This window comes from Anolis sagrei, chromosome 1 (assembly GCF_037176765.1).
Source record: "Anolis sagrei isolate rAnoSag1 chromosome 1, rAnoSag1.mat, whole genome shotgun sequence".
In the NCBI taxonomy this organism is placed as follows: domain Eukaryota; kingdom Metazoa; phylum Chordata; class Lepidosauria; order Squamata; family Dactyloidae; genus Anolis; species Anolis sagrei.
The window spans coordinates 120,429,839-120,444,515 of record NC_090021.1 but is presented as its reverse complement, the minus strand read 5'-3'; the positions used below and the strand labels follow the sequence as shown (position 1 = coordinate 120,444,515).

General features: G+C 37.8%; 1 protein-coding gene across 3 annotated transcripts in view; it reads left to right on the top strand.

Moving 5' to 3' along the window:
- SNTG2 (syntrophin gamma 2) overlaps window positions 1-14,677 on the top strand; it is a 263,517-nt gene that overhangs the window by 185,774 nt on the left and 63,066 nt on the right. For all 3 annotated transcript variants that reach the window (XM_060752734.2, XM_060752731.2, XM_060752732.2), the window contains one exon: window positions 14,151-14,280. In XM_060752734.2, coding sequence (XP_060608717.1) covers window positions 14,151-14,280 — 130 coding nt within the window. The remainder of the gene's footprint in view (window positions 1-14,150; window positions 14,281-14,677) is intronic.

Here is a 14,677-nt window from a genome sequence, read left to right as displayed (position 1 = left end):
CAGCAGTGGAACTCTCTGCCCTGGAGTGTGGTGAAGCTACTTCTTTGGAGGCTTTTAAGCAGAGGCTGGATGGCCATCTGCCAGGGGTACTTTGAATGCAATTTTCCTGCTTATTGGCAGAGAGTTGGACTGGATAGCCCACGAGGTCTCTTCTAACTCTATGATTGTATTTTGTGGCACAATGCACAGTGTTTCCCTATAGGAAACTCCACTCCCACCATTGTCAACAAACTAGTCCATTGTACTATAGCAAATAATTCTTCCCACATTCACAGCAGATATTATGCGTGTGTATCTCACTAACAGGATGTCAACTTACACTTGCCAACATCCCCTGGGAGCACATGCAAAACAGAATTTCATGCTTTCTGCCACATTAAGCAGTGAGCCAAGAACAATAAGTGCTCCTCCTAGTCCTATTCTACTGTCTTAGATGGAGAACTGTTTTGTGACATGATCTAAATAATACGTTAGGAGTCAGCTATTCTAAATAATATTTTTGTTTTCATCTATATAAATAAAATGTAATGTTTTTTGTGGGATTAACATAACTCAAAAACCACTGGACAAATTGACATCGAATTTGGACACAAAACACCTCTCAGGCCAACGAGTGACCATCATTGCTCATAAAAACACTTAAAAACAGAGTGGAAGGGGCTTCAAAAAAGGCCAAAAAATAAAAAATAAAAAATACATTACAACGTATGCGGAAAACCGCATATATAGACGCAAACACAAACATATACACAAATATATACACACACAAAACACATATACACAGACTGGGCCACAGCAATGTGTGGCAGGCGACAGCTAGTTCTTAAGATTATAGTTCCTCACAGCTTCCTTTTTTCTACACAAAACAGGCATTGCTTATCTTGAAGTAATAAATTATCTTATCCTAGTGGTTTTTCATCCTTGTTACTTGCTTTAATGTTCTTATAAACTAAATTATGTCAGTGTTTCTGACATTATTGATTACAACATCTTGTTGAACTTTTTCCCAGATAGGTATCATGCTCACATGCAATTGTATTGTCATTTTTTTAAAGCACTCCATCACCTTTAAATAGGATCTTTGCCAATTTTTTTGCCATTATCAATGTTTTTGGAACATCCCCATAATAATTATCATTATTAGAATAGCTGACTCCTAACGTATAACCATTAAAATAAATGAAATGAGAGGGACCTGGTACTTCCATTTGCTTAAAGGCTGGAGCAACGGAAATGGATTCTGCTGACTCTGTTCTCCAGTATCAGCCTGTGTTCCATATGTCTTACTATTCCTATAGTCCTCCTGATTGCCAGGACCAGCTTTTCAGAAAGTACCGATGACTGAACTGTGGAGAAGGGGGCATTCAGCATCATTCCAGGAGAAACTCAGAAATTCTCTCTTAATTGAATCCATGTATTCTGAAGGCCCTTCCACACAACCACATGTCCCAGATTATCAAGGCTGAACATCCCACATTATATGAGTGTGGACTCAGATAACCCAGGTCAAAGCAGATATTGTGGGATTTTCTGCCTTGATATTCTGGGATATGGGACTGTGTGGAAGGACTCTTAGACATAAATCAGTACAGAAATTGTTTTGTGGGCTCAACTCTCTGTGTGGTTTTCTCCCTCTAGGTTTAGCAGACTAAGCTTGATATTTTATGTCATATATGTGTCAATATATTCCAATTGCATTGCAACATTGCTTTCTGTCTGTTTGCATATCCCAAACCAATGCTTTTAAAGGACTTTTTTTACACGGCCCGTGGGGTTGTACTATTTCACTGGCAATTGTCTCATGGCACACCGCACATCCTCCCTTCTTTCTCCATCTCATGGTGGGGCTGCCCAGGCCCCATTTTATGGGTGAAAAGGCAGCAACACACTTTGGCCTTTCCCCCATCAGATAGAGGAAAGGGCAACAAAATGTTGCCCTTCCCTCTCTGTGAAAATACACTTTCCTCTCTGTGGTGGCAGAGGAAATGTCTTATGAGGCTTCCTCTCTGCTTTGGGAGGAATGGGGGCGGAACCAAGCCAGCATCATCTGATGCTTCTCAGCAGAGACAAAAGAGACAAAAGGAGCCATTTAAACCACAGTGTGATGAAGTTGTAAGATATCTAATATGGGGCACCAGTGCATCTTCCTCAGGACTGATAAGGAACTTCATGAACCCATTGACTCTAACTCTTCTTTCTTCCCTGGAAGCTCACTATGTATTGGAGGCCAGTAACTTCTGTGGCCCACCACTTTGAATAGCACTTTCTCAACATTACAATTTGCCAGACCCTGAAGAAATTAGAATATTTTTCCTGTGAGTGCTTTAGGCAAAGGATTTAGCTGCTCCACTAGTGAGGAAGGCAAATCAGATGTGCTGCCACTAAATATCACCTCAGTGACAAGATCAAATTTTCCAGCCACGAGAGAATGACAGAACATGAAGCCATAAGGATCTATTACTGTTCAACGTTATTTCACCATGTCCATTCAGAAAAAGGAATCGGGGTTGTGAAAATTGCAGGATTACCCCTGCCTATTAAAAGCTCCAATTAGTTTTGTTTATTTATTTACGGTGTTTCAATCCCGAAGGGGACTCAGGGTTCACAGTGCTGGTTAGAGAAAGAAAATGTATGGAATGAGCTAGATTCTTGTGTACCTATATTAAATTGGGATTCAGTTTATGCAAGTCATGTGTGACTGAGCTTGAGAGGGAAACTACTCCTTTAGAAGATTTTCCACGTAGACAGGATTGCTTACTAAGAAAACATCTTTAAAGCTTTCCTCCTCTGCAGAGCTCTACAACATTCAAGTTCTTTCTGTGGGGAAAAAGATATTACAAATTCTGTCACTATTATCTGCCTCATGAGATTTGATTATCAACATATGATAAGTCATAGAGGAGGAAGCAGTAGTCAAATGACATTGGGAAAAGCAGCAAAGCATAAACAGGTCCAAACTATACATTGCCGTGATACTTTTTATGAATCAACCAAAAAGCACAAAATATGTTATATTAACTTTGAGGGCCAGCATGGTATAGTGGCTCAAGTGCTGGAGTAAGGTGCTGGGAGACCAAGGTTCACATCCCCACTTGGACATGGAGGACTACTGGGTGAACTTGGACAAATCACACTCTCTCAATCTCAGAAGAAGACAAAATGCCCTCTAAAGAAATTCTGCCAGAAAACCCTATGATAGATAGCTACATCTTAGAGCCGCCGTAAGTCAGAAACTATTTGAAGGCACACAACAAAGTTTTTGGCACTCAAGGGTTTCTTCATCAGGGGAGACTGATGCTTTGGAAACTCACGATTCTCCATTCCAAAGCAGTCAGAGGAAAAGTAAACTGGTTCTGAGACTTTGGAGCCACTAAGAGTTTGTTTTGAGTTAAACCTAATGCATTTACAAATTTCCACAAAGTTCTGCAACTTTGTATAATTAAAAAACTCCAGGCAGACTGTAAGGGAAGTAAAGGTACGGTTCTGGGACTGACAAGTTCAGCTTTAAATGAGGGAATGACTTAACCCTTCAGCTGAAATGCTTTGGGGAGAGATGTTGAAGGAGCATATCCACAATTATTTCAGTTTCTTCTCTTTGCTCCTTGCCTGTGATGCCAGCAGTCGTAGTCAGAGCATATGAGGCTTCTTGGATCATCTTGACAACCATTAACTGGAAGGTAATATCCCACTGCTGCCTGTTCAGTGAACAACTGACATTATTAAAACTGATACCTAAGACTCAATCCCAAAATAATATTTTTGTACAGGAATTGAAACTTAATATTTGGGCTAATAAGAGTTGTTCAATTGATTCTTGATTGACAGAATCTGTACATTAACATTGAAATCTGTGGTAGATTTGTTATTCTGGGTCATAATATTTTTATTTACTGACCCCCATTCATTGAAAGGTTCCATATCTATTGCCCAAGATACTGAACCTTTAGAACAACTCATGTTGTTGTTCATTCGTTCAGTCGTCTCCGACTCTTTGTGACCTCATGGACCAGCCCACGCCAGAGCTCCCTGTCAGCCGTCACCACCCCCAGCTCCTTCAAGGCTTTTATCACAACTCATGTGATAAAATATTTCAAGACAAATGTGTGCAAGAAAAAAGAATTTTAATGCAAACATTTAGAATTGAAATATGATTGGTTTACTAAATTAAAAAAATTCACAGAGCAAATATGTGTATCCTGAATAATAGTAATTTATGTCTATAAATAGCATTATATTCAAAGTAATGAGAATCAAAACTGATTAGAGATCCTCGTTCAGTCTTCCAGGCTTAAAGTACCATCTGCTTCATCACATTAGTTTTGACCTTTTGGGGGCATCTCATGGGATACAATGAAAAGTGGGGTGAGATATAGTGGACTGAAGAAGTGAATTGACTATTTCATCAAAAGCCCTGCCAACACATGTCAGAATCACAATGTTTTTATCTTTTCATCTCTAACAGTGCAGATTTGAATGCTGAAAAGCCATCCCACTGGTTACAAAGAGAGGAAAAAATACTATACCAGTCTCAGGCTGAAGTCCCTCAAGGTAGCAGTAGGGACTTTTGATGTATCAGTTTCTATGCCAGCTTCTGTCTTTACCACTCTCAGAATGGCTCTCTTTAGGAATTTCTGTCAGAAGCGGCATGTAAGAATACTGCTGTGCCCATTAGGATGCCTTTTTATAACAGTACTTCCACCCAATCCTGGCACCCTCCAGCATGCTAGATCTAGGACTTAAGATGGTTACTGTTTTACAAGATGCTTGTTCAACCTAAATTAATGAGCAATTTAATTACATGGATATAAGAAGTAATTGTTATATATTGATTGTGACTATAGTAAATCACAGGAGAGCTGCTCATGATAATATCACCTGAGATAAGGAATCTTAATTGACTGTAATCATGTAAACTCTTAATCATTAAACTTGAACAAGTTTACAAATAAGTAAAAGAAAAATATCTGAATTATAAAAAGTCTCTTTTCTTCAGTCTTAATCTAACATTAGCCCCAAATTCTAGTTAATCAATGGTATTATTTACATCACTGTTGACTGACCAAGTTTCATTTAATGGGTCAAATCATGTTAACACTACAAATTGAATGGGAATTGTACATCCCTTCAGATGATTTTGAAATGAAATTTACAGCATTCCCCACTATTCGCCTAGGCTGACTGGGGCTGATGGGAGTTGCTATTCAACTGTTCAATAACAAGAAGAAAACTACCCAATTTCTACCCCTGACTGAAATTATGTATGTTATGGAAATGTTGTTTCAGAAAAAAGAGATCCCATAAGCCCATACTGCTATCTTTAGATATTACAAACTTGTTTTTAAAATAACGTTTGATGAATCTGTTTTCCAATTAATCATGATCTCTTTTTCATTACATATATGTTTGTCAGTTATCCAATTCATTAATCAATAAACATCAGAGACTTTGACTCAAATGTGAGTTGTGCCAGCTCAACTGAAATAATTCCCCCCAAAAGGCACCAGTGAGCTGAATGATGAATGACACTACTACTTGCTATCTGCTTTTCTGAGCTATATAATGGAATTCCTAATTTCAGTCTTTATTTCCTTTAATCCTGTACATTGCTCTACCAACCCAGATTTCAGAAGCCCATCTCAGAATTCTTCAGTTATTTCAATGGTCCTTGAGAGTGAGGGGGTGTCAAATTATTCTCTTTTCTTTTCATTATGATGGGAAACTTTTATCATTCTAAGTGTTCTTAGATTGCAACACCCAACATCCCTTGCCACTGGGGTTTTTTTTGTTTATTTACTAAATTTATTCCCAACTTATCTCCCAATATAGGACCTAAGGTGGCTCATCAAACCAAATGCACCTAAAATATATAGTGATAAAATTAAAGCAATTAAACTATCACATGAAATTATTATAAATTAATATAAACTCTATTAAAACATAATAAGAAGAAAAACAAAGAAAGTTACAAAAACCAGCAGAAAACAGCCAAGTGTCTGTTTAAATAAAAAAGATCTTTCCTTATTTGTAGAAGTGGGGGTAGTTTGGCCTATCCTGGGAAGGAAATACAAGCTGGGAACAGATACTGGGAATGTTCACTAATGTATGCTTGCCAGATAAGATTGTGATAATGGCAGGATCAGGAGAAAGCATCCCCTGATGATCTTACAACCCAGGAAGGCTCATATTTGGCAAGTCATACCATTGATGCAATTTTCAGCTCTAAACATATGGATCTGTGGGCAGAGGTGATCAATACTTCTGAATTGCTGTGAACAGATCATTTCCTGGTCAGGGCTAATATCACAGCTACAACCTACCCCTGAAGGTTGGATGACCTATTAAAATGGTCCACCCTCCAAGGCTAATGAATCCTTTGAGATTCCAAGAAGCCTTAGAGGCTTCTATGGCTGCCATCACAGATTATCCCGTTGGGTTCCCTGGTCAATAAATGGAATCAAAATCTAGCAGGGGTTATTGACATAATCACTCCCAAACGTCCTCTCAGACCCGTTACAAAGACTGACTTGTAAAAGCAACATCCAGGCAACTTCACAAACACCAATGGAATATGTGTACATCCCATTTCTGGACTTTCTCTGCAAACAGATTCAAGAATGGTTGATAAGGCACACGGAAGTAGTTTAGGAACTGCAAGTGTTCCTATTTATTGTGACCATTTAAATTCCACCTTGAACAAATGCACAGAACTTTACAATGAATGCCTTCAATATGCTCTCACACTGTTTTTCTGGAAGAAACTACTACAATTTATAATACCTTCTGCCGTAAAAATAGAACTTTTGATGTATAGATGGTACACAACTCCAGAACTCACAAAGATATATAAAAGTTTGGACTTAGGTTGGAAATGTAAACAAAAAACATATGTGGTGGACCTGCCCAAAGACTAAAGATTTCTGGATAAAAATTCATAATGAAATGGAAACTATATTTAAAAAAATAAAATAACTTTGAAAAACTATTTTTTGTTAGGATTATTAAATAAGTAAATACCAAAACACCAAAAATAATCTTTCTCTACATTACAGCAGCGGGAATTGAATATTGTGGAAACAAAAAGCTACACCACAACAGAGGACTGGATTACAAAAGTCTTTGAATTGGCAGAAGTGGATAAAATAACATTAGTCCTACAGCAAATTAATTTGCAGAATCTACAAGAAGAATGGAAACATTTTGTAGCTCTTGTGAAGAACCAAAAGAAAAGACCACAACAGGATTTGATAACTAAAAATAAGATAAATGATATATGATTATCTTCTGAATTTTGTATGTTAAAACTTAAGAGTTGGATGCTATCTGATGGGTCAATTGTTAAGAAGCTATAATAGAAAAATGCACAATATCAATGATATAGAAATTACAGAAGTGCGCGCACACACACATAGAGAGAGAGATTGATATTTTAAAAGGCTAGACAGGCTAGTGGGAACAAAACCTTGAGAAAAAGAAGCCTGAGAGATCTGACCTTCAGGAGCGATCAGGGAAAGTTCTTCAAATGGACTATAAGAATATTATCATCCTGAATGATTTGGTTAAATTGGATGAGTTTTTGAACCCAAGAGTTGTAGATGGAAAACAATTGTAAAGATGTAACTCACCAATAACTAATCTATTATCCCCAAATATTTCCTTTTCCTTCCCTTATCCCCCCCATCCCCCACCCCCACTCTCCTAATAAATGTTTAATAAAAATATTTGAAAAAAAGATACTGACACACTGATGGAAGAATTTGACATGTGATGTAGAAAATGGAAAAAGATTACACCTGCAGAGAAGCTGTCAGTGCAGTGGAAGCATATTTTGTCTGTCATGGACAGTTTTGTCTGAATGTAAAGAAACTTCTTCAGATTTCTGTAACATTTCCATTGTCAACAGCTACAAATGAAAGGTTGTTTTCAACTTTGAAAACATACATAAGAAGCACAATGGAGCAAGAAAGGTTGACTAGATTTGCACTCTCAAGTGCTCACCAAAGTTTATCGACGGAGCTTGATTTCTGTCAAAATATATTGACACAGTTTTCAAGTGTTTCCTACAATGTTACATTCTTATGTAACCACTAAATTACTGATTAAGAGTCATTTTCAGGTTTTTAAAGACTTGAAACTTTGTCACTAAAATAGAAATTTGATTTAATAAGCCTATATAAAATATACTATATAATGAATCATATAATTTAAATTAATTTGTGTTAAGGAACTATTCTTCATGATTCACTAAAAATATTTCAACTCCACCCCCCATTTTTTCTGGCTACAACCCTGGCAGGGACCTAGGTTGACTGAAGTCTTCCTTACATCTTTTGAGTCAGAGATGGTGGTCGGACTCGGTCCATCATTCCTCTGAAAAACAAGGTTGAGCTTCATCCCTACCTGTGTCTTCTGCTGTTCTTCAAAATATTTGAGTATAGAGACTATCAATATATCATCAGTGGATAAAGCACTTGTTTTCCTATAATGTCTGTGTCTCACCTGTGTGATTAAAAACATAGCACAGTAACTGAAGTTTGAAAGACATATTTTGAAAGTCATTCACTTATAAACACCCACAATAAATGAGGTCTGCTTTCTTAAGACTGTGTTTTAAGACAGAACAAGAGAAGTTTCTGACAACATGATAGCTGAAGACAATGTAGTAGAATGCTACTGGAGAGAACTTAAATATTGTTTGTGAGAAAGTTTGATGCTTCAAAAGGGATTGACAATTATTTCTACTCAACAGAAAGTTATGGGGAAGGACTAAGATAAGAGCGAAGGTTCACCAACATTACAAGATTATGGAAAATCTCATTTTGCCTTTGAGTAGAATGATCTATTTCTTCCTGTTTATCTGTTAGGATTTCTTCTGCCTAGTTCTAAATGCTCAGATTATATTATTTTGTTTGCACATTATCCACCTTTGTAAATGTTTGATAATGTGTGTGTGTGTGTGTGTGCAATGTCTGTTGTGACTGTTTCTGTTTCTTTCAATGTAAGTCCTTTTTGTAACTTGATGGGTTTTGAGCCATGTTGGGCAAAGATATGAAGGGAGATGACAATGAAAGGAATAGCTGATAATGAAAACACTTTAGAAACAGTAGAGAGATACATATTGTAGAGTCCAGAAATGCAAGCTTATACCATCATGCATATTCTGGTTGGAGTTTTGTATTCCAATCTGAATTGTGTACCATAGGATATTACATGCTATTATTTATGTTTGTTCTGTGCAGGCAAGAGAATATCCATATCCAATGAAAACATTACATTCTCCTTGCAAACTAAAAAGTAAATTGAATGCTTGGCATGGCTAAGAATAAAATGCTCGAGGCTGGGAGGATTGTGAAGAACATCAGAAGCAAATTTAGGAGGAGGTTGTGAAATTCTCTGTATAGAGAGGAAAAGTGAAAAGAGAAGGTCCTGTTGTATGAATCTAGCTCCATGATGATGGATGTATACATTTCTATGCCATATGAATAACATGACACTATTCATATTAGTACTAATCAATATAAACAGAATTCACATATACAGATAGCATGACCAAATGGAAGCCTTCAGTAGCTAGTTGGGCATTCATAGTTTAAGTGTAAAGAGCATGAGTCTTACTTTTTCATGTTCATCATTATAGTTTATGTCACAGAATTCCTTTAGGGCAGGGAATCTAAACGTATCTGACCTGGCTGTATTATGGCTGGGACAGTAAGGTAATTGTGAACTGAATGTGACTCTGGCTAGCCGTGTGGTCCACAGACTGCATGAATACTTGTTATTGAGATAATAACAGATTGCCCACAAATTGTTCAATAGACTGCACAATGATGAGTTTGAAGGAAAATCCTGCATTTTTCTCTTTTGTCAAGTGAACCATAATGAAGGGGCCAATGAATGTATTTACAATAAATATAATTAGGCAAAAGGAACTAACTATTTCACTCAATAGTTGATGATGCCAACCGGTAAGGGGTTTCATAATAGTGTTTTTATCTTGGTGCTCTTGAAGTATTTGCATTTAAGACCAAAGTTCTAGTTTGCGATCTGATTTGTGCATTGTGAATTGTCAGCTTATGGAACCTAGCACCATGTTCTACTTTTATGTTTAAATAACAAATCACAATTCAGTCCAGATCTAGACTTCCTTATTAGGCTAGAACACACATGGGCAAACGTTTCCCTCCAGGTGTTTTGGACTTCAACTTCCACAATTCCTAACAGTCAGTAAGCTGTTAGGAATTGTGGGATTTGAAGTCCAAAACACCTGGAGTGCCAAAGTTTGCCCATGCTTGGAGAACATCCCTGAGGCTCTGTTAGACAAAGATGTCACAAAAAACCAAGGGTAACCTTTCTGGCCATAAGACAAATTCCAGATTCTCTGGTGTCATAATACTGTTATTAAACCAACTAAATAGGCACAAAACTTTGCAGGCACGCAACCCTTCCAACGGTCCTTCCACACTACAAATTTATAGTGCTGTGATTCTACTTTGAATGCCTTGGCAACATCCTAGGGAATTCTGAGACTTATACACTGGTGAGCCACTAGAATTCTTTGGCTGAGAATTGCACATGTCCCTAAATTGGAAATTCACGGATTTCATGGAAGTTACAGTGGAACATGATGCACGTACTACGTAATATGAAAAGGCCCCTTGCCCATTCCTCAAGAAAGATATTACAGAATATCTTCCTTTGCTCCTATTAAGGTAACAATACGTGCAGCAAAGGAAACGTTCTTTTCTGCACACATTGTGTCTCCAGATTCACATCCAGCTGAACTGTTCAGAGTGGTGAGAGGCTTAACACAGCTATGGCTGGTATACCAACTACAATTCTTTGTAGAATCAGCAGCTAAGACTTTTTTGCACATGTGATAGCTGTATATACATTGTACATCCTGTTAAGTTTTATTTAGTCGAATTATTATTATTATTATTATTATTATTATTATTGAACAGTATAGAGCCAAAGAAAAGAGCTGCTTTCTGATTGCATGAGCTATTTAAAAAAAACATAGCATAGAAACTAATTAATTAAATTAAAACTCATGAAAATACAAAATACAATAGACTATATCAAAAGCATCCTCATATATAAGCCCACCATTAGCCTTGCAGTTTCATTTTAAATATCTGTTAAATTTTATCTTTATCAAGATTAAGAATGTAAGAAAGTGAAATATTCAGATTTTCTTTCATATTAGTTATTTGTTCTTTCCACATTTTCACACACTTACTGAATGTTTAATAAGGCAAAAGGAGTAATGTGAAAGCCGTGCAATTTCAAGTACATTTAACTGACTGATCTTGTACATTTTAATTCAATTGACTATTGTTACAAGTGCAGTTTCATGAGTATCGGAAAAAAGCCAGCAGTGCTACACGCTTTCCCATTGAGGGCTGAAACTCTTTCATTGACCTCCCCATGGATAATCTGATCTTGGGTGGTGGCGAGATTTTAGGATGGGCAACTCAAGCGCATATAATTTCATCAGTAACTAAGTACGGCATACATGAAATGTACCCAGAAGCTTTTTGTGTCACAGTGTTAAAATCACCCAGAGAAATAAAGTGCAATTGAGTAGAAATATTAGCATATGCTAACCACCAATAAAATACGTGTTTATTTAGAAATAAACCACTACAGTGAACAATGGAGATTATTCCCAGGGAGTGTACACAGGACTGCAACCTTGAACTACCATTCTTAATAGTTTAAGAACTACCTGAGAATGATATCCATGCTTCTCTTTGCCCCTCACCATAGCTTAACTATTAGGTAGTTTGATGTGTCCATGCTATCAGGATTAGCTAGATTATCAACCACATGTACTGAGGCAAGTTAATATTCCACACAACCACTGTTCAGAGCCAAGAGTGGACTGAGTAGTTGACCATTCAAATCTCATTTTCCATTTGACCCACCTGGAGTAGCCTTCCATTGACATGGTAATTCAGTTTTATCTGACTGTATGCCATATAGATCACTGCAAGATCCATTAGTCTGTTGCTAAAACCTGCCCTCAAATTTCCTTCAAAGTTCTTCCTCTACAGAAAGTATACTTTTCAAGAACACACGCATGCTTCCTTCTCAAGGTACTTTAAGCTTTCTTTTGATTATTTTTTTTTGCTGTCTTTTTGAAGTGTACCTTACCATTGTGTGAAGACTGTGGAGGTCTGTTTTCTTTCTATAGCTGTACTGCCGCTGCCTGCATTTCCTAATCTAAAGAAACCCCATGGGAGGAATTACCTCCTGCTGTTTTCTCCTGGGCATTGCCTGAAGTGCAGCCAGGCGGCAGACTGCTAGAGCGATGACTGCACAATGACAGGCATTTACATGAACCACACAACTACCTTGTTACTAAGGTAGGCAGGCACCAGAACCCAGTTTCAGACAAGGCTAACAAGATAGCAAATAGCAGAGTTGTGATTTGAATATGATTCTTTTATTTGTTTATTTTGCCTGCTGTTTGCTCCCTAATTGTTTGCCAGGGAACTGTTTATTATTCAGACACATTTACAGCTACATTCTAGCATATTGCTTATTTTCTGTCTTATCTTTCGTCCTTATCAGATGGGGTAAATTTCAGCAGCGTATGCCGATTCCTCTTTAGTTTTGTGATGCAGCCTGCTGACTCCCATCCCACAATGTACATCTACTTCTGGTGGGGCTCCATAGCAAAACTAAAGAGGAACCAGAGTATGCCACCACAAGGGTGATGTGGGAGGGTTCCAATGTTACATTGAGAGCAACAGGGGGAAGCCATGCAGTGGGTGCTTTCCCCTATGGATGAGGTAAGGAGGAAGCCATATGATGCAGGGCAACAGGTTCCCCATGCTGTGCACTGCCACATTTGCCATGATCCATGACAATCCTGGCAGAATACGTGATGAGGTCCTTTCTCCCAGTTTAATTTAGACAGGTAAAATTGACTCCATGGCTTTCTCACTCCCAAACTGCATCAAGGCCATTTTAATGCAGTTTTACCACATGTTTGGCAATGTCAAGGAATCCTCCACTGTTTCTCTGAAGCTCAAGAGCAGCCCTGAACTTTGGGGTAGTATAAATGGATTGAGCCAGTTCTGATCTGAAAATGGCCCTGCTGTTCACATGGGCATTTTGCTTTCTCCATGCTCCATGGCATGAATACAAGGGAATGGCACCTACCTTGTTCATCCAAGCTGGCTGTCCTTGAGTGCTGTTGCTGATGTTAGCAAGAACATCTGTACAACTCAAACAGGGAAAGGGAATCACCCCCTCCGCCTCCCTCCTTTCTACAAGTCATCTTTATACCCTTGCAAAACTCAGCAATGTTGCCTCTGGATGGCCAGGAGCTTTTTGGAGCTCTGTGGCTGCCACTATGATAGCCACAAGACAACAAAGGTAAGGGTGACGAACCAACTCTGTCCTGCCACCACAGTAAGATGGAAGTGGGCAGTGTAACCTGCCCTAGGGCTTGTCCAGAGAACCTCATTCCAGAGGAGCCCTGGTTTTTCTTGCCCGGGGGGATTCACCCTGGGATCAAAATCTCAAAATTATCCCCTCCAACTGTCAGAAACAGTGATGATTAATGTTCTGTCATCCCTCTTTTTTAGATGGTTTTAAATATTCCAGTCCCCCCCCCCCTTTCTTTGTTTGTCTCCACTTTATTTCAGTTGTACAAACTGAGTTAAAAGTACACAAGTAGTTTATATTCACCTAACTCAGAATAAAAGGACTGTAAGAGGTGGAATCAAGTCCTTCTCAGTTGGTCTGGTGAAAGCAAAGTGCTGAAGCCTTTCCTAGGTTATGCGTTCTTCATTAATTATTTTCACAACACTTTAATGTTTCTGGCCACACATCTCCCTGTTTTCATCTCTGAAATGTTGGAGGGTTTGCAATATCCAAATAGCAATTTTCTTATGTGACGCTATTTTGCATATACATAACCTATAAAAATAGGATTTTTAAAAAAAGTTAAACCTAGTAGTGATTAGCTAGAAATAAAGTGTGGTTCTGTTACCTTCCGACAATTCTCCTATAAGGTACACAGACAAACACACTTCTAACACATTGCAAATGATAACAAGTAAATGCTAATTGTGGGAACTTTAACAAGTGAGGACTAACAATAGCTTCCTTGACAGTATATATATTTCTTCTTGCTGCAGATCTAATGCATTTGAAGTACTGGCACTCGATGGAGTTAGCACTGGGATACTTCAGTATTGTACAGCCCAGGAGAGTGCTGATTGGCTGAGAGCATTATCAACTAACATCAGTGATTTGACACTACAAAATGTATGTTTTCTAGATATACTTTCATTTTTTCCTCCTTTCTCCCTTTATTTGAAATATTTTTTGTGCTTGTTAAAGATTAGCATGGTGTGTTTTTATGTAAAACAAGATATTGATTTTAAGAGGCAGATAATGGCCAGGAAATCATGCATCAAACTGTACTGTGCCTTCCAGACTGCAAAATCATTGAGACCAAACAAATTTCGTAATGATCAGAAAAGATTGCTGTTTTTCTTATTACACGATAAGAGAAGCTCAAAGATAAAACATACAAAGGGCATTTAGTATAGTGACTACAGTCATACTTTAAGTGACAGTGTCAATGCTCCAAATTGCATTCTCCTGCAAACATTCTTTGAAATAAGAGAAGTGTAGTAGCTTGGATATTTTCAGATGTGTT